At 38.9% G+C, this 25,390-nt stretch overlaps 1 protein-coding gene across 2 annotated transcripts in view; it reads left to right on the forward strand.

Annotated features, from left to right (window-relative positions):
* Positions 1 to 1,045: 1,045 nt before the first annotated feature.
* LOC102801291 (uncharacterized) overlaps positions 1,046 to 25,390 on the forward strand; it is a 70,157-nt gene continuing 45,812 nt past the window's right edge. The window contains exons 1-8 of one of the 2 annotated variants that reach the window (XM_085490763.1): positions 1,046 to 1,162; positions 2,719 to 3,061; positions 4,293 to 4,538; positions 5,608 to 5,760; positions 6,346 to 6,544; positions 11,138 to 11,277; positions 13,323 to 13,524; positions 14,328 to 14,445. In XM_085490763.1, coding sequence (XP_085346889.1) covers positions 2,754 to 3,061; positions 4,293 to 4,538; positions 5,608 to 5,760; positions 6,346 to 6,544; positions 11,138 to 11,277; positions 13,323 to 13,524; positions 14,328 to 14,445 — 1,366 coding nt within the window. In that variant the 5' untranslated portion in view covers positions 1,046 to 1,162; positions 2,719 to 2,753. Of the gene's footprint in view, positions 1,163 to 2,534; positions 3,062 to 4,292; positions 4,539 to 5,607; positions 5,761 to 6,345; positions 6,545 to 11,137; positions 11,278 to 13,322; positions 13,525 to 14,327; positions 14,446 to 25,390 lie in introns of those variants that run through there. The other variant, XM_085490762.1, reaches the window with a different exon arrangement.

Genomic DNA, 25,390 nt, shown 5'->3' on the forward strand with positions numbered 1-25,390 from the left:
GATGCAATTATTATTTCATTAATTCAGAGATAACATTATCTCTTTTGTTATTAAAATCATTCAAGAATAATATCTCTCCCCTTCTTAGGACCATTCAGGAATAATATCTCTCCGTTTCTTAGGACCATTCAGGAATAATATCTCTCCCCTTCTTAGGACCATTCAGGAATAATATCTCTCCGTTTCTTAGGACCATTCAGGAATAATATCTCTCCGTTTCTTAGGACCACTCAGGTATAATATCTCCCCGCTTCTTAGGACCATTCAGGAATAATATCTCTCCGTTTCTTAGGACCACTCAGGTATAATATCTCTCCGCTTCTTAGGACCATTCAAGAATAATATCTCCCCGTTTCTTACGACCACTCATGGATAATATCTCTTCACTTCTTGGGACCACTAAGGGACAATATTATTTTTTTAGTTACTGGGCCAACTCAGAAATAATTGTACTTTCATTGTTATTAGAACCACTCAGGAAAAATATCTCTCTGCTTTTTAGGACCACTCAGGGACAATAATATTATTTTTCTAGTTATTGGACCAACTCAGAAATAATTGTATTTTCATTGTTATTGGGACCACTCAGGAATAATATCTCTCTGCTTCTTAGGACCACTCAGGGACAATATTATTATTTTTTTAGTTATTGGGCTAACTCAGAAATAATTGTATTTTCATTGTTATTGGGACCACTCGGAAATAATATCTCTCTGCTTCTTAGGACCACTCAGGGACAATATTATTGTGTTTCTAGTTATTGGGCCAACTCAGAAATAATTGTATTTTCATTGTTTTCTGGGACCACTCTGGGCTAATATCTCTCCGCTTCTTATAGTCAGTCAGGGACAATATTATATTTCATCGAGAACACAGATCTTGTGATGAGAACCAGATGTGTAATATGCATATTGTACCGAGCTGGAATGCCATTGGGCGATATTTGAAAGAAAGGTCATTGTCAGTCGAATTGAAGTATGAACCGAATTACTTGATTGGCTAGACTTTAATGTGGTAGGGATAAACAACCAACGAACGATCGTGTCACTTAGAACTTACGTTGACTTCATTATCATGTCACTGTCGATGAAATGCAAGCTTCACTGTTTAGTATGAACACTAATTTTGCAAAGAACTAGTTGACACACATTGGCAGATTAAGGTTTGTAAAATGCATTCTAAATACACACATACGTTTGTGCGAACAAGGCGAATTACAGACTCGTGGTTTTGTTTAAAATGCCGATCGGATTCTGTTTTTGAAGTGTCTTTGTGGTTAATCTCAAGTTACGTAACTATAGAGGAAATGACGTCCCAATTATTTCACTCATATATATATTATATTCTTATTTCTCTGACCTTCGTCAGCAAGGCACATTTAATTGAAAGGGAAGGCTTTCTCCAAATGACGACTTCTTTCCGAATCAGCGAAAAAAAATGGAGTACAAGTCCTTGAAATGGCGACGTTTTTGAAAGTATTATAGGTTTACGTGTTTAATAAACACCCTGGCAACAATGTATACGATAATTTTGAAGGGTTTTCTAAAAACAAATTACCATGTATTGATTTTGCATACAGAGAAAAATAGGCCAGAATTTTCTAACTGAAATTTATGCCTCTAACTACACAGCTCGAAGCACCAGGAGAAAATCACTCGATTTGGAGAGTCTTTATTTTGTGGAAAAGTTCTTTATAATCCATGTTATTCGCGATAATCGATAACAAATTTCATTTTCAGTGAATAACTGCGATCAGTATATTATTCATATGTGGTTTTATTGAAATACACAAGTCGGTGACGTATCACGGCCATGGTATCACGCTATGTTTTGACAACTACTTATTTTTCAATATTTGAAAAAAAGCTGTTGGAGAACAAGTTGTGCTTCAACCGATTTATAAACAAATTAATGTTTTGCTTAAGACTTACAAAAGTATGGCTCAGTATGAAACACATATGGTATATAGGCATAAATTAACTTGAGATCGACAAACATATCACTTGGCAATATCATACAGCGAACATCATCGGATGATTGGGTAAAACATACACTGTCCCATAGTCACGATGTTATTTTATTACTGTACATATATTAATACGGATTAAAGGTATCGGAAATGCATACCATTATAATGCAACAACTATAACGAACTCTGATTTCACTGCATCGTCATCTCCTATTTTTAAACAATCTATGATCCTCGATATTTTCAAACAGCAGTTTTTTCACTTTAGCCGTAGCCTTTATGCACATATCACATATAGCAACTTATCACATACTATGTTGACTGATACCCTAGACTATACACATTATAGACACAATACAAGACAGAATTACCGTGATGACTTAATGGTCCTGTGTCAGTCAGTCTATTTATTCGCTTTAACTCGCTCAGAAAAAAAACTTGTTATTAGTAAGGATCATTTCGATATTGAACTCGAGGCATTATAGTGATTAGGCAATTTTGAAAATAAACAAACGAGAATGGTATGTTTGTCGGGAGAGGTCGCTCTCAACGTCCCTGACCGCCATTTTGGAAGAAAAGAAACATTATGCGATGAGTTGACGTCAAAGCATGGGTGACAAGCATGCACACTATATATCGTCGACTAGGTTTGATCGGCGGCGTTGTGGTGTTAACATTGACGCTCTCTAACGTTTTCCAAATAACTCTGTCTAGCTTGCTTTTCTTGTATATTATATTTGCTGCGGTAGGTTCTGTTTTTGTTCAGCACCAAAACTTTAATCCAATGTTGCCGTGGTCAGCTGGGAGAAGAACTGTTCACAAATCTGGCAAGAGATCGAGCACATTTATAGAAAACTCTGAAAATTCCAGCACTTTATCGAACTATTCCCAGGAAGACCGACGAAAAGGACACTCTTCGAGCTTTTCTAGATCTCCAATCAAAATAACGAAGCGTCCAAGATTTCAGTCGCCAGCCGGACCTCTTCTGAATTCGCCTTTATCTTCGCCATCTGCCGGCGGTTTGACGCCGGCGAACAACGCTTCTTTGCAGATATCGCCTGTATCGGTAACTGCAAAACGATACCATGTATGGTACGTATATTGTTTTTAAAACTGACATAAATAAAGATTGTAATTTCTTTTTGCTGACCTCATTAATTTGCAATTGTCCTTGAGTGCTCGCCCAGGATGACGTTGTGCTCTTATACGCATGGGTGACGGGTGCTCGTAAGTTCAGTACTGTAGTCTATTGTGGAGCATAAAAGCATTATTCGACATAACAATACACAGGAGTTGTTGTTCTTATCTTTAGAAATACAAGTTTCTATCAGTATAACATTTTATGAAAAATTAGTACTGTATTGTGCTTACTGTAAATGACAGTAATATGTTCATGGCCAAATGAAGTAATATTTGAATGACTTGGTATACATATAGACCTTAAAGGGGAACCGCTCAATCCCATGGATTGCACTAAAGAATCATGGGACACTATTGTTTATGTTGTTTACAATGTTAATCTATCTTTTGTTATTCATTGTTATTTTAATCCAGAAAGTAAATTTGTTGTGAGATTAGACTTAACTGGAAGGTGCCCCTTTAAGACAGTCTGTCTTTTAAAGTCTATGGTATACAATTAATACAATTGATTGTTTATGTGCGTTTTTTTGCAAATGTCTTGTGTAACTATGAAAGGAAAATTAATAAAAAAAAATGACTCCTATATTTACATTACTCCAGGCTTTCTGCGACTTATTTCTTTTACTATTTAAATTAATCAATTATTTAAATTTTTATTTAATATACCGATAGTTCTGAAATAAAAATATTGCCAACTTGGTCTACTTAAATACAAAATTATTCAAAAAATAGAAACACTATATATAAGCTGTGGCTGTCTGCTAGTTTTAAAATCTTACTTTGACCTGTTACTGTTTTATTTGCTGGTATCTTTATATCTGTTTCATCACAATGATCAGTACCCAGCTTAATTTATTACTCTGTAAGTACCATTTCAGGGCACTGTAGTGTAAAAAAACAAAAGTTAATATTCAAGCATGAAGGCTAATTGGCATACTACTTATAATCATTTTGTTACAATAAAAAATAATTAACATAACCTTTATTGTTATTTTAAATTTCAACAGTATGGCCATTATCCTGTTGCCAAAATATTGATTGTTGATGTCACAAAGGCCAATGCTGTAGATCATAATGTCTTTTCAATTCTCATCTGTCCAAGGCATTTTTAGATATGTTGGCTTTGAAATAGTAAGCTTCTGAATTACTGTACTTCGATTAATTCTGAGTTATTTCATTACAGCTCTCCAGAGCTGCACTCGCATGCATCACCGTGTGAAACATCAACAGATCGCTTCTTAGCAATGGGACAACGCAGATATCCGACTCACCAGGCCCAGTATTCAAGTCTGGGACTTTTACCATCGGTGAAATGGAAAGGAGGTAGTACTATACAGAATGCTTTGAGTTCACATAGTCCCCATGGCAGGAATAGTCCTGTTACAGTGAAAATAGCAGCACATGATGGCATTAGAAGTCCTAGTCCTATGTGAGTTGGTTACAGTTCCTATTTCTTTTATATCATTCACATACATAAACTCTGTGAACATCTGTGAAGTGTTTTATGGTGCGTAATGGTTGCTGACAGCCAAATATGTTAAACTAAACCCAGTGATCATTTTACCCTTTTTGTAAATTAATAAAATGAGTAATAAAAGTCCTGTGCTTTATTTTCAGTAAATAGATGCACAGTCTCCCTATCGACTGGCCTGAAAACACTAACCAAATTTCTTTTAACCAGTGCATGTTGCGAGTAAATCAAAGATATGAGTATTATCCAAGCGAATTACCATGAAAAAAATTACCGTTTCAAATAGGTTTCCAGCGAGTCGAATGACAAGAAATTATTTTTATGCAATTTGCTGTTTTCAAGCTTTCATTTTGGCACTACACGCAATACTTTAATAGACGTCTGATATACGCTGGATCAATGGAACAGTTCATTTTTTTCACAGAAGATTCTTATCTAGTAATTTATTGATAAAATTTTCTCTTTTGACACGCATTGCACAGTCCAGACACGGTCTGATTCCCAGTTTGCTGACCAATTTATGACAATAGACAGGATGTCTGCAACTTCAGTATGTTTTCCGTACATCTGTTTTGAGTGAAAAAACTCAAAAAACCTATGATACACTTCACTAGTTTAAAAAACAAAAAAAAACAAAAAACAAAAAAAACATTTTCACACACACACACACACACACACACACACACAACTAAAAATATATAACGTGTAGGTAGTCAAATTTCATCTTCACTGTGAAATACAGGTTTAAATATAAGCACCCACAGACATGGGTCTCATCCTTAAATGAATGCTTTACTGCATTCATATGGAAAGCCTGAATTTCACAGCAAAATAGAAATTTGATAACCAGTTTGGCTAAAATTATTTTCGTCATTATTTATAGGAAAAGAAAACTTGACTGCCCTACCTGTGCATGTTATTGAAACAATGTATTTATTTTTGGTCTAATGGCATTGTATATTATTGCTGAATAATTCTACACATTCCTTGATGGATGACTTTCTGTAAGTTGCTTTATCATTCATAGGTTGCAAAGACACAATGGCATGGTAGATCCGCTGAATAAAGAGACAATATTATCAGCACTGAGAGAAAGTAAAAAGAGGACATTGATGCAAGAAAACAATGAAGATAATAGTAGTACTGCTTCATCACTCTTTGAGAAAGGTTCAAAACGGAGGTATTCACATTACACATTCAGTAGATATTTAACAAATTAAAAACGATTTTTTAATACCAACATATTTTTCACTGCAAAATCTGTATTAGAAGCTGCATCCCTAATAAAATTCACCATTTCTCGTATGTGTGGATGCTCTAATAGAAGCTGCACTCCCTCTGTTGCATTGTATCATTTTAATAGAAGCCGCGGTTTCTAATACAGTTTTTACAGTAATCTGAAACTATGGTCTGTGTCAAGTCTGTGTCTGGATTGTATTATGATGGTTCATTTATAGTGTTGAATCAAGTAAAAACCTGATAACAGAAGATACAAAAAAAAATAGTAGGATTAGTAGCGCATACACTCATGTATCACATAGGTGTTATTTATATTTCAATGATTCAATATACAATATATGCACTTCTATTGATGTGCTTCTAAATACTGTAGATAATTGTAAAATTTCAAACTGATGTTGGAACGTCTTGGAAAGAACAAAAGATTTTTAACTTAAAGAGGTTTTGATCATTGACTGTAAGCAGTCTTTGATTGAACACATTGCAATGACTCGCTAAAATGCTTCTTTTTGCATTCTTTTTGCAGGCGTTGTGATAACTCTTCTTCTTGCAGTGGTTCAACCTGGGTTACAGCTACCCCATCACAGTCTGGTAGGAATACTCCCATATATAATGGTGACTTAAATAACACTGATCTGAAATCAAGTGAGGGAGGCAGTATGAAACGATCTAGAAATGCCATTGAGTGTTCTTACAGCTCCTCTAGACGGGTTAGACAAAGAAAGGTATCAAGTTGTATTACTATAAAAATAAGGAGTGACTACAATGCCTTATTGGGTCACACCATAGCATATAATGAGTTTGTGTGAATTCAATATGGCACTGTTAGATGTTATGTTTTCAATTTGAAGTAGTGATATGGCATAGCTATCTTTGCTTGTTTTATGTCGCAGTTCTGGAATATGCACTGTGATACGAATAGATCATAAATAAATCTGAGATAGTTTATTCCTATGTCACAAACCCAATAACTGCAAAATGCAAAATATAACTGCAATATGTTATGTAAATTCTGAGTCAATTGAGTGCACCTGTGCAAGACTCGTATGGTGATGTATAATAATGATGTAATGCATTACCCAAATATGGGCAATGGTACAATATATATAATTATTTACTGTTGAATTTTCAACGAGAGTGAAAATATTTATCATGTTCATATTTCCTTTGTCCCAAGATGTAATTGAGGTTAGCTAAATGTGGAACTATTTGTAATGATGGTACAAATATGCATACCACTATGTGTCTCCCATATGCTTCATGTTGATTCAGATATCAACAAATATGTTTTCTCCATTCAGTTTGAGTGATGAATGATAGTTGTGAATATAAAAACCTAAGCTTTTACAATCGTTTTCACTAAACATTGGACGATCAGATTGTGGTAAATGTTGATACATCAGAGCAAGTACCTAATAAAATTGCCACTGATTTTATCACTACTATTCAAAACATTATAACCGTAGCCTAAACATTTTTGGTACAATGTATACCTGTCTGAGTCTCTGAGGCGCCATTCTGTCTTTCATTGTTTGTGCAAGACATTTCATTTTTTTGCCCTGACCAGCATTGCTGATTTATCACAACGCTCTTTGGACACGGAGGACAGAATTGTTCCAATCTATGTTAAAGAAGACGAGTTATGTGCATGTCATATCAAAATTTTGTTGACTATCTATGTGAACAGATTGCTTTTTAAGGCGAATGCAGGCTATTTGCAAATCATGGACGAAGATGGACAGCGAGTTGATTTACCACCAAACGAACAATATCGTGATGTGATAGTGGACACTATTCGCTTAAAAACTGATACAATGCGTGAACAATTATACGTTGTCGACGGAACTTTCCTGGCGGTTAAGTCATCTTCGGCAATGACTCACAGTAATTTAGGGGCTTCTAATTCAAGTACTGGCAAAAGACGTTGATTGGACTACAAAAAGAGACGAAACATCTACCAATGTTGAAAGTGAAACGCCACGACAAAAACTGTCGCAGGCTCCTACTATGTCTGAAAGGACCAGTTAGAAATATTATCACAAAGCAAGTTTGTACTTGAACGCGAGTGGACAGATTTGAAGACTCCGCCACCACCTTTAGCCACACTTGCACTACCAGGAATCCGAGCTATTGACGCTATATGCAATTTATGTCACAAAGGACACAAGGAAAGTGGGAACAGAGGCAGTCGCGAGTGTTGTTATGAACCATGTGCTGGTTATATGTATTGTTGTCGATTAGATAAACACCGGGAACATTCCAAAGCATTACGTCAAGTAAGCTATGAAATATTTATAGAATGATTTAATTCATATTTTTCATGCCTAATCTATGTAAGGTGGTGATGGCTAATAGTAAAACACCACCACAGAATAATTTTAATTTTTTAACTGTATTAGTGTTTGGTCATAGTCTAGACATTCGTAGCAAACATTTTTTGTTCGCACTTCAAATGGGGTTACCGGTAGTAAATTTTAGCAGTTTATTTTCTCCATTTTCTCCATTTTCTTATTTTATTTCTTCACAATTTCACAGAAAGACAAAGAAATAAAGAACGTGAAAGACAAGATGAAAGCATTAGAAGGGGAATTACAGTCTGTGAAGTCTTTCATAGCTAGTCTGCCAGTGTTCTGGAACCACGATTGCAACGACTCTTCCCAGAAAAGTACGTTGTGTTAGAGTGACGCAGCAAATTATTAAAAGATGTTCATCTCCTTAAAGTTGCTTTGGATGGTAAATTGTCACCAGGAAATCTCCAAGATGCAGTTGATCTACCTAAATTATTGGAAATGGGAAAATGGAAGGTTTCTGAATTCAAACCTGATGACGACGACGTGGAAGACTAGCGTAAAATAACAACACACACAATAAAACAATCCGAGGAAACCTCTCCATTGAAGCATGCTATTTCATCTACGTCGTCGACAGTCATAGTTACAACTCCACACCAGGCAAATCAAGTTTATGCTCCGTATGTTCCAGCACAGCCCAACCCAGAAATGGTTATTCCGCAAAATATGATGCCATGGTATGGAAATCCTACTCCATTTATCAACCCTTGGGCGTTTATGCGCCCACCTACTAGCAATGTGATGACAGTTACACCAGATAGTACAGTAATGGCAAGACTCGCGGAAACAAGTCCAAGTTTACCAGTACACAGCAGCAGTGACTTCGCCTCAACCCAAAATTGGAATGGCAAACCAAGTGGAATTTCCAGAATTGGCACCTACAGCCAAGGAAAAGGAGAACCCAGAGGGAGATATTGTCGGCGAAACAAACCAGTCCTGCCTAACTTTACTAGATTTGGCGAATATCGCATCTAAATCTGCGGATTTGTAAAAATATTGTTATACCATGACAGATTTTCCAAATTGAAGTTCAATTTTTAAATATTTGTAAACAAAAATTCCTGGTTTCCCCGAAGATATGATTTTATAGGCCGAAAACATTGTTCACAGATATTATACTCGTATTGTATGTTAATTGTATGACAAGTTAGGTACGACAATCCTGGCGTGATGAAAACCACAATTATCCATGATTACACAATTTCCCGGTGCCAAACAATGATTTCCATCGTGGTCTTCTACATTGTCTGCTTCGAAGAAAAAGTTCATTTCCATAGCATTGGAAGGTCCAACAATGATATCAGAAAATTAGACACCAAATATACTTGTAAGCAGGTTTATTGTGTAATTAGACACAAACCGCTGTATTTCTATCGCTGGTTTACCAATTTCTGCATGCCCGTAACAGTTTCCAGTAGTACGAATGACAGACGACTCGTCAAACCAGTGCAGCTGTTATGGTCCAAAATCAGAAATGTTATCGATAAGTCAAGCATTCGTTGTTCGTTAATGTCTGTCGTTAACTTTTTCCTCGTCATGTTTAAGTGGTGAACAAGTCCCCGGTAAACCGTGGCTGAACTGGGGACATCGAGGCACACGTTAACTTGGCATAACTTTGACTGAATTTCACGCAGATAAATACTAGGCTGTCGCCGTTTATGAAATTCAATATGCTGTCAAATATTGTCAGTCAAGCATGTTCTGTTACCGTGTTTTCGTCCGTGCTTCCCAGCTGAAACATCATTGCTTGTAATAAGTTTAGTGCATATATTATTCACAGTACTTTTTTACACGACAGTTTGTTGTGCAATTTGTCTATATGACAGCCCATTTAAGTAAAGTTCAACAATTTTCTGTTGTACACTAAATTGTGTGTCACCAAATTACATGTACTCCTACGTTATATGCTCTGGGTGTCTGGACACACTACCGGGACACGCACACAAACGTAACATTTTATGTAAATGAGTTGAGTACAGACGGTTATACATTGTATCAAAAATGTTTAAGCTACAGTTATAATGTTTTGATTAGTAGTGATAAAATCAGTGGCAATTTTATTAGGTACTTGCTCTGATGTATCAACAGTTACCACAAGCTGATTGTCCAATGTTTAGTGAAAACGATTGTAATTTAGACCCCATAATTCATAGTTATTTGATTATATAGAAATGACTTCACAACCTACCCGGTAGTTCATACAGTTAAAATAGTTTGGTTGATTACTTTAAAATGCTTTATTTTAGCTGCAATTAATTTTCACTGAAATGATTTTTTGGGTGTTTTGTATGGAGTTTTATTTCCACTGAGTTGAATGTAAAGTATAGCAAAAAAGGTATATTCGCTAGATTTTATTTTCGTTGATTCATCTCTTCAGCGAAAATAGTAAAATTTAAATTTATTTCTAAATAAAGTATTTTACAGTATGACATGTGGTGGTGCTGTAGACATTTACAGTGTCTGTAACCTGTATAAAGTATTTTACAGTATGACATGTGGTGGTGCTGTAGACATTTACAGTGTCTGTAACCTGTATAAAGTATTTTACAGTATGACATGTGGTGGTGCTGTAGACATTTACAGTGTCTGTAACCTGTATAAAGTATTTTACAGTATGACATGTGGTGGTGCTGTAGACATTTACAGTGTCTGTAACCTGTATAAAGTATTTTACAGTATGACATGTGGTGGTGCTGTAGACATTTACAGTGTCTGTAACCTGTATAAAGTATTTTACAGTATGACATGTGGTGGTGCTGTAGACATTTACAGTGTCTGTAACCTGTATAAAGTGAAAACATCCTGTGGTCATAGCAAAAGTCGTAATTTAATACATGTGTAGCTTTTTTCCGTTAATGTGCTAACACTGTACAAATTTCTTTCTTCCGAAAATAACACGAAATGCGTGAACAATTGCTTTTAACTTCTCTTTTTGTGGTTGACTAATGAATTCTCCTAACATTTCAGAACAGTGAGAAAGGTAGCAACAGCAAGAAGAGAAAAGCTTTGGATAATCAAGTTGAAGATGGTGCCTCATTTGTAGAAACACCTCGCAAAATTCTAGTTGGTTATTTGAAAACATCAGAGGATGTCCAAGAGAAGAATGTGTAAGGAGGCATCTAACACTGTCTACATTAAAGCATATTATAAATTTTTCTTTTTTCGCTGATAAGTAAAATTTGCTAAATTAAATCCATCCATAAATTGTAAGATGCAATAGAACTTTGTTTTAGCAGCCACGAGCAATTGTGAAACATTGAAACTCTGTAGCTGCCTGCTGGACAGGTAAGCAAGTTATCCGCCTATTGGACAGGTTAGCCAGTTAGCCACCTAGTGCACAGGTTAGCAAGTTAGTCGCCTGGTGGACAGGTTTCCCAGTTAGCCGCCTGGTGGACAAGTTTTCCAGTTAGCCGCCTGGTGGACAGGTTTCCCAGTTAGCCGCCTGGTGGACAGGTTTCCCAGTTAGCCGCCTGGTGGACAGGTTTCCCAGTTAGCCGCCTGGTGGACAGGTTCCCCAGTTAGCCATCTGGTGGACAGGTTCCCCAGTTAGCCGCCTGGTGGACAGCTTAGCCAGTTAGCCGCCTGGTGGTCAGGTTAGCCAGTTAGCCGCCTAGTGGACAGGTTAGCCGCCTGGTGGACAGGTTTCCCAGTTAGCCGCCTGGTGGACAGGTTTCCCAGTTAGCCGCCTGGTGGTCAGGTTTCCCAGTTAGCCGCCTGGTGGACAGGTTTCCCAGTTAGCCGCCTGGTGGACAGGTTTCCCAGTTAGCCGCCTGGTGGACAGGTTTCCCAGTTAGCCGCCTGGTGGACAGGTTTCCCAGTTAGCCGCCTGGTGGACAGGTTTCCCAGTTAGCCGCCTGGTGGACAGGTTTCCCAGTTAGCCGCCTGGTGGACAGGTTTCCCAGTTAGCCGCCTGGTGGACAGGTTTCCCAGTTAGCCGCCTGGTGGACAGGTTTCCCAGTTAGCCGCCTGGTGGACAGGTTTCCCAGTTAGCCGCCTGGTGGACAGGTTTCCCAGTTAGCCGCCTGGTGGACAGGTTTCCCAGTTAGCCGCCTGGTGGACAGGTTTCCCAGTTAGCCGCCTGGTGGACAGGTTTCCCAGTTAGCCGCCTGGTGGACAGGTTTCCCAGTTAGCCGCCTGGTGGACAGGTTTCCCAGTTAGCCGCCTGGTGGACAGGTTTCCCAGTTAGCCGCCTGGTGGACAGGTTTCCCAGTTAGCCGCCTGGTGGACAGGGTTCCCAGTTAGCCGCCTGGTGGACAGGGTTCCCAGTTAGCCGCCTGGTGGACAGGGTTCCCAGTTAGCCGCCTGGTGGACAGGGTTCCCAGTTAGCCGCCTGGTGGACAGGGTTCCCAGTTAGCCGCCTGGTGGACAGGGTTCCCAGTTAGCCGCCTGGTGGACAGGGTTCCCAGTTAGCCGCCTGGTGGACAGGTTTCCCAGTTAGCCGCCTGGTGGACAGGTTTCCCAGTTAGCCGCCTGGTGGACAGGTTAGCCAGTTAGCTGCCTGGTGCACAGCTTAGCCAGTTAGCCGCCTGGTGCACAGCTTAGCCAGTTAGCCGCCTGGTGCACAGCTTAGCCAGTTAGCCGCCTGGTGCACAGCTTAGCCAGTTAGCCGCCTGGTGGACTGGTTAGCCAGTCAGTCGCTTGGTGGATAGGTTTCCCAGTCAGTTGCCTGGTGGACAGGTTTCCCAGTCAGCCGCCTGGTGGACAGGTTTCCCAGTTAGCTGCCTGGTGGACAGGTTTCCCAGTTAGCCGCCTGGTGGACAGGTTTCCCAGTTAGCCGCCTGGTGGACAGGTTTCCCAGTTAGCCGCCTGGTGGACAGGTTTCCCAGTTAGCCGCCTGGTGGACAGGTTTCCCAGTTAGCCACCTGGTGGACAGGTTTCCCAGTTAGCCACCTGGTGGACAGGTTTCCCAGTTAGCCACCTGGTGGACAGGTTTCCCAGTTAGCCACCTGGTGGACAGGTTTCCCAGTTAGCCGTCTTGTGGATAGGTTTCCCAGTTAGCCGTCTTGTGGATAGGTTTCCCAGTTAGCCGTCTGGCGGACATATTTCTAGATTACATGATTAATTCTATTATCGAAGCAAGTACCAAACTTGTGCAGCAAGGTAAAAATTAATTATTTTTTTAATGTCTAAAAATTTGTGTTGTTGGTCATAGAGATACTCCCACAGAAAAGAGAGTGCCTGTTGTCACTAAAGAGAGAAGCACACCAAATGGTCAAAAGAAGCCTGCAACTGATACACCCATAAAATCTGAAGTTAGAACTCCTAAGTTACTGACTCCAAAATTGAAGTCATCTACAACTCCGCTCAGGAAAAAAGTACCGTTATTTAGCATACTGGAAGACAAGTCATTGCTGGTAAGCGAACAATTTTAGCACATTTGTATATATGACAAAATGTAAAAGTGCAGTGGGCCATTCCAGTTTATATCTGCACCCCTCCCCCTGTTGATGAGCTTGTGTGTTTATTTCATACAGGGTATAATTTCAATGGGTGTATAAGTCATACAAAGTTTTATTTCCAAATCACCATTCACCATACAGTAATGGAAATCCAAAACTATAGGTCCTACTTATGGTGTTGATGAGTTCCATTGTGCCACCATACAGAGTAGGATTTCCAAATTTAAATCTCATCATATGCTAATTTACCAAATTCAAAATTTTATATTTGATAATGGAATCCAAACTAGTCCTGATTCACGTTGTTGATGAGCTCATTCGTGCCACCATCCTTATCTAATTTCAGTAATAACTATTTCATGCTGGCCCAATTTTTTTACCATATACAGTCAGAATTCCAAGTTTTTTTTAGGAAATCCAACTGGTATGTGGCGAGATAAACTAGGCCATATTTTATTTAGTAGCCATAACTGCCTGGATTTCCAGGAATTTTTTTTTCATACTTGTCTAGATTTCCAGATTCTGTTTCTTCATATACAGTTGGAATTCCGCGGTATTTTCCCCATCATACAGTGCTGGAAATCCGACCACATCAACAGGGGGGTGCAGATATAAACTGGAATGGCCCAATGACAAAAATATATTAGAAGAAAATAAAATGAGTGACTGAAGATGAATTGAATATAATAAAATAAAATAAAGTACAGACAAATACAAAACAATACCTTGCAAATTGTTTTTCCATTTGATGTTGCTAGGTACCTGCTTCACCGTATCAGTACACTAAAGATGATGTGATGGAGGACAGGAAAAGAGCTGAAGAAAGGGTCAAGAGAATGATGGAAGGGGTGGAGGAACCACAAAACAAACAAAATGGTTAGAAAATATACTTGTTGCATTGTGCATCTAAAAGAGATTGAATGTTGAATGATTAGTGTCAATAGTAGATTTAATTATCTATTTTTTGGTATTTCTTTTTTTTTCAAGTGGGTCAATTTAACCTGTTTTCTAAAAGTTGAGAACAGTTTGACTGCAATAACACTGATACAGCAGCATCACAACTCGTACTTATCACATGCACCAAAAACTGTTGGGTTTTGCTTTTTGCTCGACACTGGGACCAAAAGTTTTTGTCAGTATTAGTTGACGTTGTATGCATCATAAAGTTGATGACAATCATATACCAGGTCAATGTTTTTACTTTTAACTCTTATCTCATCATATACTTTCAACCACAGGAAGCTGTAGTTTTGTGCCAAATCTTCATTAACCATGGTGATATCAATAGCATTTGATGAGAACATCCCAACACAATCATTCCCTTACTGGAATCCATGAAATGATATTATTTTGTTTTTCTTTTACTAATAGGAGTCTTTACTGTGGACACCACATTTGAAATTTAATCTTTTTGTTCAATATTTTATACTAATTAAGATGTACTGATTGTGATCAATCTTTTAATTGCATTTTGTATAGCTACGTAAAACTTTCTACAAATGTATTTTGATGAGAGCCTTGATCAATGCAGTAAGTGACCTGTGATGCCCAAACACATTGTATAGCTTGTTGATTTGTCATCTAAAAAGTGTTTTCAGCTTTCAATACATGCCCACATGGTGTAGCACACATGCTAGTTGTGTAAAATCTCTACTGCATTAAAATAAAAGGTTGTCTATTTAAACCTTGGTATTTGGTTTTAAACTGCTCAAATTTTTAATTCTGATGGGAATGTTGATCCCAGTACATGGCAAGGCAAATTGGGTTGCCAAGTAGTATACAACAGTATATGAACAACACAATCAGGCAGAGACTACCAGACCAGACAAAAACGTCAGGATATTTTGGATGGTTTACAAGGGTTTTTTGTTATAGACAACTGTGACTGTTAATTATAGTGGCTAATCAACCAACGATTCATGTATCCTGACATAGTCATGGAAATCATATCAAACAGATCAAATGTAACCAACACGAAAATATACCAAAAAAATTATGTGAAGATCTTGCATGAAGATGTGTGAAGAAGTGTTTTGTGTAGACTCACTGGTGACTTGGTTGTTCTCTACATAGTGTTTTGTGTAGACTCACTGGTGACTTGGTTGTTCTCTACATAGTGTTTTGTGTAGACTCACTGATGACTTGGTTGTTCTCTACATAGTGTTTTGTGTAGACTCACTGATGACTTGGTTGTTCTCTACATAGTGTTTTGTGTAGACTCACTGGTGACTTGGTTGTTCTCTACATAGTGTTTTGTGTAGACTCACTGGTGACTTGGTTGTTCTCTACATAGTGTTTTGTGTAGACTCACTGATGACTTGGTTGTTCTCTACATAGTGTTTTGTGTAGACTCACTGGTGACTTGGTTGTTCTCTACATAGTGTTTGTGTAGACTCACTGATGACTTGGTTGTTCTCTACATAGTGTTTTGTGTATACTCACTGGTGACTTGGTTGTTCTCTACATAGTGTTTGTGTAGACTCACTGGTGACTTGGTTGTTCTCTACATAGTGTTTTGTGTATACTCACTGGTGACTTGGTTGTTCTCTACATAGTGTTTTGTGTAGACTCACTGGTGACTTGGTTGTTCTCTACATAGTGTTTTGTGTAGACTCACTGGTGACTTGGTTGTTCTCTACATAGTGTTTTGTGTAGACTCACTGGTGACTTGGTTGTTCTCTACATAGTGTTTTGTGTAGACTCACTGGTGACTTGGTTGTTCTCTACATAGTGTTTTGTGTAGACTCACTGGTGACTTGGTTGTTCTCTACATAGTGTTTTGTGTAGACTCACTGATGACTTGGTTGTTCTCTACATAGTGTTTTGTGTAGACTCACTGGTGACTTGGTTGTTCTCTACATAGTGTTTGTGTAGACTCACTGGTGACTTGGTTGTTCTCTACATAGTGTTTTGTGTAGACTCACTGGTGACTTGGTTGTTCTCTACATAGTGTTTGTGTAGACTCACTGGTGACTTGGTTGTTCTCTACATAGTGTTTGTGTAGACTCACTGGTGACTTGGTTGTTCTCTACATAGTGTTTTGTGTAGACTCACTGGTGACTTGGTTGTTCTCTACATAGTGTTTTGTGTAAACTCACTGATGACTTGGTTGTTCTCTACATAGTGTTTGTGTAGACTCACTGGTGACTTGGTTGTTCTCTACATAGTGTTTTGTGTAGACTCACTGGTGACTTGGTTGTTCTCTACATAGTGTTTTTTGTAGACTCACTGATGACTTGGTTGTTCTCTACATGGTGTTTTGTGTAGACTCACTGGTGACTTGGTTGTTCTCTACATAGTGTTTTGTGTAGACTCACTGGTGACTTGGTTGTTCTCTACATAGTGTTTTGTGTAGACTCACTGATGACTTGGTTGTTCTCTACATAGTGTTTTGTGTAGACTCACTGGTGACTTGGTTGTTCTCTACATAGTGTTTTGTGTAGACTCACTGGTGACTTGGTTGTTCTCTACATAGTGTTTTTTGTAGACTCACTGATGACTTGGTTGTTCTCTACATGGTGTTTTGTGTAGACTCACTGGTGACTTGGTTGTTCTCTACATAGTGTTTTGTGTAGACTCACTGGTGACTTGGTTGTTCTCTACATAGTGTTTTGTGTAGACTCACTGATGACTTGGTTGTTCTCTACATAGTGTTTTGTGTAGACTCACTGGTGACTTGGTTGTTCTCTACATAGTGTTTTGTGTAGATTCACTGGTGACTTGGTTGTTCTCTACATAGTGTTTTGTGTAGACTCACTAGTGACTTGGTTGTTCTCTACATAGTGGTTTGTGTAGACTCACTGGTGCCTTGGTTGTTCTCTACATAGTGTTTTGTGTAGACTCACTGATGACTTGGTTGTTCTCTACATAGTGTTTTGTGTAGACTCACTGGTGACTTGGTTGTTCTCTACATAGTGTTTTGTGTAGACTCACTGATGACTTGGTTGTTCTCTACATAGTGTTTTGTGTAAACTCACTGATGACTTGGTTGTTCTCTACATAGTGTTTTGTGTAGACTCACTGATGACTTGGTTGTTCTTTACATAGTGTTTTGTGTAGACTCACTGATGACTTGGTTGTTCTCTACATAGTGTTTTGTGTAGACTCACTGATGACTTGGTTGTTCTCTACATAGTGTTTTGTGTAGACTCACTGGTGACTTGGTTGTTTTCTACATAGTGTTTTGTGTAGACTCACTGGTTACTTGGTTGTTTTCTACATAGTGTTTTGTGTAGACTCACTAGTGACTTGGTTGTTCTCTACATAGTGTTTTGTGTAGACTCACTGATGACTTGGTTGTTCTCTACATAGTGTTTTGTGTAGACTCACTGGTGACTTGGTTGTTCTCTACATAGTGTTTTTTGTAGACTCACTGATGACTTGGTTGTTCTCTACATGGTGTTTTGTGTAGACTCACTGGTGACTTGGTTGTTCTCTACATAGTGTTTTGTGTAGACTCACTGGTGACTTGGTTGTTCTCTACATAGTGTTTTGTGTAGACTCACTGATGACTTGGTTGTTCTCTACATAGTGTTTTGTGTAGACTCACTGGTGACTTGGTTGTTCTCTACATAGTGTTTTGTGTAGATTCACTGGTGACTTGGTTGTTCTCTACATAGTGTTTTGTGTAGACTCACTAGTGACTTGGTTGTTCTCTACATAGTGGTTTGTGTAGACTCACTGGTGCCTTGGTTGTTCTCTACATAGTGTTTTGTGTAGATTCACTGGCGACTTGGTTGTTCTCTACATAGTGTTTTGTGTAAACTCACTGATGACTTGGTTGTTCTCTACATAGTGTTTGTGTAGACTCACTGGTGACTTGGTTGTTCTCTACATAGTGTTTTGTGTAGACTCACTGGTGACTTGGTTGTTCTCTACATAGTGTTTTTTGTAGACTCACTGATGACTTGGTTGTTCTCTACATGGTGTTTTGTGTAGACTCACTGGTGACTTGGTTGTTCTCTACATAGTGTTTTGTGTAGACTCACTGGTGACTTGGTTGTTCTCTACATAGTGTTTTGTGTAGACTCACTGATGACTTGGTTGTTCTCTACATAGTGTTTTGTGTAGACTCACTGGTGACTTGGTTGTTCTCTACATAGTGTTTGTGTAGACTCACTGATGACTTGGTTGTTCTCTACATAGTGTTTTGTGTAGACTCACTGGTGACTTGGTTGTTCTCTACATAGTGTTTTGTGTAGACTCACTGGTGACTTGGTTGTTCTCTACATAGTGTTTGTGTAGACTCACTGGTGACTTGGTTGTTCTCTACATAGTGTTTTGTGTAGACTCACTGGTGACTTGGTTGTTCTCTACATAGTGTTTTGTGTAGACTCACTGGTGACTTGGTTGTTCTCTACATAGTGTTTTGTGTAGACTCACTGGTGACTTGGTTGTTCTCTACATAGTGTTTTGTGTAGACTCACTGGTGACTTGGTTGTTCTCTACATAGTGTTTTGTGTAGACTCACTGGTGACTTGGTTGTTCTCTACATAGTGTTTTGTGTAGACTCACTGATGACTTGGTTGTTCTCTACATAGTGTTTTGTGTAGACTCACTGGTTACTTGGTTGTTCTCTACATAGTGTTTTGTGTAGACTCACTGGTTACTTGGTTGTTCTCTACATAGTGTTTTGTGTAGACTCACTGATGACTTGGCTGTTCTCTACATAGTGTTTTGTGTAGACTCACTGATGACTTGGTTGTTCTCTACATAGTGTTTTGTGTAGACTCACTGGTGACTTGGTTGTTCTCTACATAGTGTTTTGTGTAGACTCACTGGTGACTTGGTTGTTCTCCACAGTGTTTTATGTAGACTCACTAGTGACTTGGTTGTTCTCTACATAGTGTTTTGTGTAGACTCACTGATGACTTGGCTGTTTTCTACATAGTGTTTTGTGTAGACTCACTGATGACTTGGTTGTTCTCTACATAGTGTTTTGTGTAGACTCACTGGTGACTTGGTTGTTCTCTACATAGTGTTTTGTGTAGACTCACTGGTTACTTGGTTGTTCTCTACATAGTGTTTTGTGTAGACTCACTGGTGACTTGGTTGTTCTCTACATAGTGTTTTGTGTAGACTCACTGGTGACTTGGTTGTTCTCTACATAGTGTTTTGTGTAGACTCACTGGTGACTTGGTTGTTCTCTACATAGTGTTTTGTGTAGACTCACTGATGACTTGGTTGTTCTCTACATAGTGTTTTGTGTAGACTCACTGATGACTTGGTTGTTCTCTACATAGTGTTTTGTGTAGACTCACTGGTGACTTGGTTGTTCTCTACATAGTGTTTTGTGTAGACTCACTGGTGACTTGGTTGTTCTCTACATAGTGTTTTGTGTAGACTCACTGGTGACTTGGTTGTTCTCTACATAGTGTTTTGTGTAGACTCACTGATGACTTGGTTGTTCTCTACATAGTGTTTTGTGTAGACTCACTGGTGACTTGGTTGTTCTCTACATAGTGTTTTGTGTAGACTCACTGGTGACTTGGTTGTTCTCTACATAGTGTTTTGTGTAGACTCACTGATGACTTGGTTGTTCTCTACATAGTGTTTTGTGTAGACTCACTGGTTACTTGGTTGTTCTCTACATAGTGTTTTGTGTAGACTCACTGGTTACTTGGTTGTTCTCTACATAGTGTTTTGTGTAGACTCACTGATGACTTGGCTGTTCTCTACATAGTGTTTTGTGTAGACTCACTGATGACTTGGTTGTTCTCTACATAGTGTTTTGTGTAGACTCACTGGTGACTTGGTTGTTCTCTACATAGTGTTTTGTGTAGACTCACTGGTGACTTGGTTGTTCTCTACATAGTGTTTTGTGTAGACTCACTGGTGACTTGGTTGTTCTCTACATAGTGTTTTGTGTAGACTCACTGGTGACTTGGTTGTTCTCTACATAGTGTTTTGTGTAGACTCACTGGTGACTTGGTTGTTCTCTACATAGTGTTTTGTGTAGACTCACTGGTGACTTGGTTGTTCTCTACATAGTGTTTTGTGTAGACTCACTGGTGACTTGGTTGTTCTCTACATAGTGTTTTGTGTAGACTCACTGATGACTTGGTTGTTCTCTACATAGTGTTTTGTGTAGACTCACTGGTGACTTGGTTGTTCTCTACATAGTGTTTTGTGTAGACTCACTAGTGACTTGGTTGTTCTCTACATAGTGTTTTGTGTAGACTCACTGGTGACTTGGTTGTTCTCTACATAGTGTTTTGTGTAGACTCACTGGTGCCTTGGTTGTTCTCTACGTAGTGTTTTGTGTAGATTCACTGGCGACTTGGTTGTTCTCTACATAGTGTTTTGTGTAAACTCACTGATGACTTGGTTGTTCTCTACATAGTGTTTGTGTAGACTCACTGGTGACTTGGTTGTTCTCTACATAGTGGTTTGTGTAGACTCACTGGTGCCTTGGTTGTTCTCTACATAGTGTTTTGTGTAGATTCACTGGCAACTCGGTTGTTCTCTACATAGTGTTTTGTGTAAACTCACTGATGACTTGGTTGTTCTCTACATAGTGTTTGTGTAGACTCACTGGTGACTTGGTTGTTCTCTACATAGTGTTTTGTGTAGACTCACTGGTGACTTGGTTGTTCTCTACATAGTGTTTTTTGTAGACTCACTGATGACTTGGTTGTTCTCTACATGGTGTTTTGTGTAGACTCACTGGTGACTTGGTTGTTCTCTACATAGTGTTTTGTGTAGACTCACTTGTGACTTGGTTGTTCTCTACATAGTGTTTTGTGTAGACTCACTGATGACTTGGTTGTTCTCTACATAGTGTTTTGTGTAGACTCACTGGTGACTTGGTTGTTCTCTACATAGTGTTTTGTGTAGATTCACTGGTGACTTGGTTGTTCTCTACATAGTGTTTTGTGTAGACTCACTAGTGACTTGGTTGTTCTCTACATAGTGGTTTGTGTAGACTCACTGGTGCCTTGGTTGTTCTCTACATAGTGTTTTGTGTAGATTCACTGGCGACTTGGTTGTTCTCTACATAGTGTTTTGTGTAAACTCACTGATGACTTGGTTGTTCTCTACATAGTGTTTGTGTAGACTCACTGGTGACTTGGTTGTTCTCTACATAGTGTTTTGTGTAGACTCTCTGATGACTTGGTTGTTCTCTACATAGTGTTTTGTGTAAACTCACTGATGACTTGGTTGTTCTCTACATAGTGTTTTGTGTAGACTCACTGATGACTTGGTTGTTCTTTACATAGTGTTTTGTGTAGACTCACTGATGACTTGGTTGTTCTCTACATAGTGTTTTGTGTAGACTCACTGGTGACTTGGTTGTTCTCTACATAGTGTTCTGTGTAGACTCACTGATGACTTGGTTGTTCTCTACATAGTGTTTTGTGTAGACTCACTGGTGACTTGGTTGTTTTCTACATAGTGTTTTGTGTAGACTCACTGGTTACTTGGTTGTTTTCTACATAGTGTTTTGTGTAGACTCACTAGTGACTTGGTTGTTCTCTACATAGTGTTTTGTGTAGACTCACTGATGACTTGGTTGTTCTCTACATAGTGTTTTGTGTAGACTCACTGGTGACTTGGTTGTTCTCTACATAGTGTTTTTTGTAGACTCACTGATGACTTGGTTGTTCTCTACATGGTGTTTTGTGTAGACTCACTGGTGACTTGGTTGTTCTCTACATAGTGTTTTGTGTAGACTCACTGGTGACTTGGTTGTTCTCTACATAGTGTTTTGTGTAGACTCACTGATGACTTGGTTGTTCTCTACATAGTGTTTTGTGTAGACTCACTGGTGACTTGGTTGTTCTCTACATAGTGTTTTGTGTAGATTCACTGGTGACTTGGTTGTTCTCTACATAGTGTTTTGTGTAGACTCACTAGTGACTTGGTTGTTCTCTACATAGTGGTTTGTGTAGACTCACTGGTGCCTTGGTTGTTCTCTACATAGTGTTTTGTGTAGATTCACTGGTGACTTGGTTGTTCTCTACATAGTGTTTTGTGTAGACTCACTAGTGACTTGGTTGTTCTCTACATAGTGGTTTGTGTAGACTCACTGGTGCCTTGGTTGTTCTCTACATAGTGTTTTGTGTAGATTCACTGGCGACTTGGTTGTTCTCTACATAGTGTTTTGTGTAAACTCACTGATGACTTGGTTGTTCTCTACATAGTGTTTGTGTAGACTCACTGGTGACTTGGTTGTTCTCTACATAGTGTTTTGTGTAGACTCACTGGTGACTTGGTTGTTCTCTACATAGTGTTTTTTGTAGACTCACTGATGACTTGGTTGTTCTCTACATGGTGTTTTGTGTAGACTCACTGGTGACTTGGTTGTTCTCTACATAGTGTTTTGTGTAGACTCACTGGTGACTTGGTTGTTCTCTACATAGTGTTTTGTGTAGACTCACTGATGACTTGGTTGTTCTCTACATAGTGTTTTGTGTAGACTCACTGGTGACTTGGTTGTTCTCTACATAGTGTTTTGTGTAGATTCACTGGTGACTTGGTTGTTCTCTACATAGTGTTTTGTGTAGACTCACTAGTGACTTGGTTGTTCTCTACATAGTGTTTTGTGTAGACTCACTGATGACTTGGTTGTTCTCTACATAGTGTTTTGTGTAGACTCACTGGTGACTTGGTTGTTCTCTACATAGTGTTTGTGTAGACTCACTGATGACTTGGTTGTTCTCTACATAGTGTTTTGTGTAGACTCACTGGTGACTTGGTTGTTCTCTACATAGTGTTTTGTGTAGACTCACTGGTGACTTGGTTGTTCTCTACATAGTGTTTGTGTAGACTCACTGGTGACTTGGTTGTTCTCTACATAGTGTTTTGTGTAGACTCACTGGTGACTTGGTTGTTCTCTACATAGTGTTTTGTGTAGACTCACTGGTGACTTGGTTGTTCTCTACATAGTGTTTTGTGTAGACTCACTGGTGACTTGGTTGTTCTCTACATAGTGTTTTGTGTAGACTCACTGGTGACTTGGTTGTTCTCTACATAGTGTTTTGTGTAGACTCACTGGTGACTTGGTTGTTCTCTACATAGTGTTTTGTGTAGACTCACTGATGACTTGGTTGTTCTCTACATAGTGTTTTGTGTAGACTCACTGGTTACTTGGTTGTTCTCTACATAGTGTTTTGTGTAGACTCACTGGTTACTTGGTTGTTCTCTACATAGTGTTTTGTGTAGACTCACTGATGACTTGGCTGTTCTCTACATAGTGTTTTGTGTAGACTCACTGATGACTTGGTTGTTCTCTACATAGTGTTTTGTGTAGACTCACTGGTGACTTGGTTGTTCTCTACATAGTGTTTTGTGTAGACTCACTGGTGACTTGGTTGTTCTCCACAGTGTTTTATGTAGACTCACTAGTGACTTGGTTGTTCTCTACATAGTGTTTTGTGTAGACTCACTGATGACTTGGTTGTTCTCTACATAGTGTTTTGTGTAGACTCACTGGTGACTTGGTTGTTCTCTACATAGTGTTTTGTGTAGACTCACTGGTGACTTGGTTGTTCTCTACATAGTGTTTTGTGTAGACTCACTGGTGACTTGGTTGTTCTCTACATAGTGTTTTGTGTAGACTCACTGGTGACTTGGTTGTTCTCTACATAGTGTTTTGTGTAGACTCACTGGTGACTTGGTTGTTCTCTACATAGTGTTTTGTGTAGACTCACTGGTGACTTGGTTGTTCTCTACATAGTGTTTTGTGTAGACTCACTGGTGACTTGGTTGTTCTCTACATAGTGTTTTGTGTAGACTCACTGGTGACTTGGTTGTTCTCTACATAGTGTTTTGTGTAGACTCACTGATGACTTGGTTGTTCTCTACATAGTGTTTTGTGTAGACTCACTGATGACTTGGTTGTTCTCTACATAGTGTTTTGTGTAGACTCACTGGTTACTTGGTTGTTCTCTACATAGTGTTTTGTGTAGACTCACTGGTTACTTGGTTGTTCTCTACATAGTGTTTTGTGTAGACTCACTGATGACTTGGTTGTTCTCTACATAGTGTTTTGTGTAGACTCACTGGTGACTTGGTTGTTCTCTACATAGTGTTTGTGTAGACTCACTGATGACTTGGTTGTTCTCTACATAGTGTTTTGTGTAGACTCACTGGTGACTTGGTTGTTCTCTACATAGTGTTTTGTGTAGACTCACTGGTGACTTGGTTGTTCTCTACATAGTGTTTGTGTAGACTCACTGGTGACTTGGTTGTTCTCTACATAGTGTTTTGTGTAGACTCACTGGTGACTTGGTTGTTCTCTACATAGTGTTTTGTGTAGACTCACTGGTGACTTGGTTGTTCTCTACATAGTGTTTTGTGTAGACTCACTGGTGACTTGGTTGTTCTCTACATAGTGTTTTGTGTAGACTCACTGGTGACTTGGTTGTTCTCTACATAGTGTTTTGTGTAGACTCACTGGTGACTTGGTTGTTCTCTACATAGTGTTTTGTGTAGACTCACTGATGACTTGGTTGTTCTCTACATAGTGTTTTGTGTAGACTCACTGGTTACTTGGTTGTTCTCTACATAGTGTTTTGTGTAGACTCACTGGTTACTTGGTTGTTCTCTACATAGTGTTTTGTGTAGACTCACTGATGACTTGGCTGTTCTCTACATAGTGTTTTGTGTAGACTCACTGATGACTTGGTTGTTCTCTACATAGTGTTTTGTGTAGACTCACTGGTGACTTGGTTGTTCTCTACATAGTGTTTTGTGTAGACTCACTGGTGACTTGGTTGTTCTCCACAGTGTTTTATGTAGACTCACTAGTGACTTGGTTGTTCTCTACATAGTGTTTTGTGTAGACTCACTGATGACTTGGCTGTTTTCTACATAGTGT

This window comes from Saccoglossus kowalevskii, chromosome 15 (assembly GCF_978046115.1).
Source record: "Saccoglossus kowalevskii chromosome 15, keSacKowa6.1, whole genome shotgun sequence".
Classification (NCBI taxonomy): domain Eukaryota; kingdom Metazoa; phylum Hemichordata; class Enteropneusta; family Harrimaniidae; genus Saccoglossus; species Saccoglossus kowalevskii.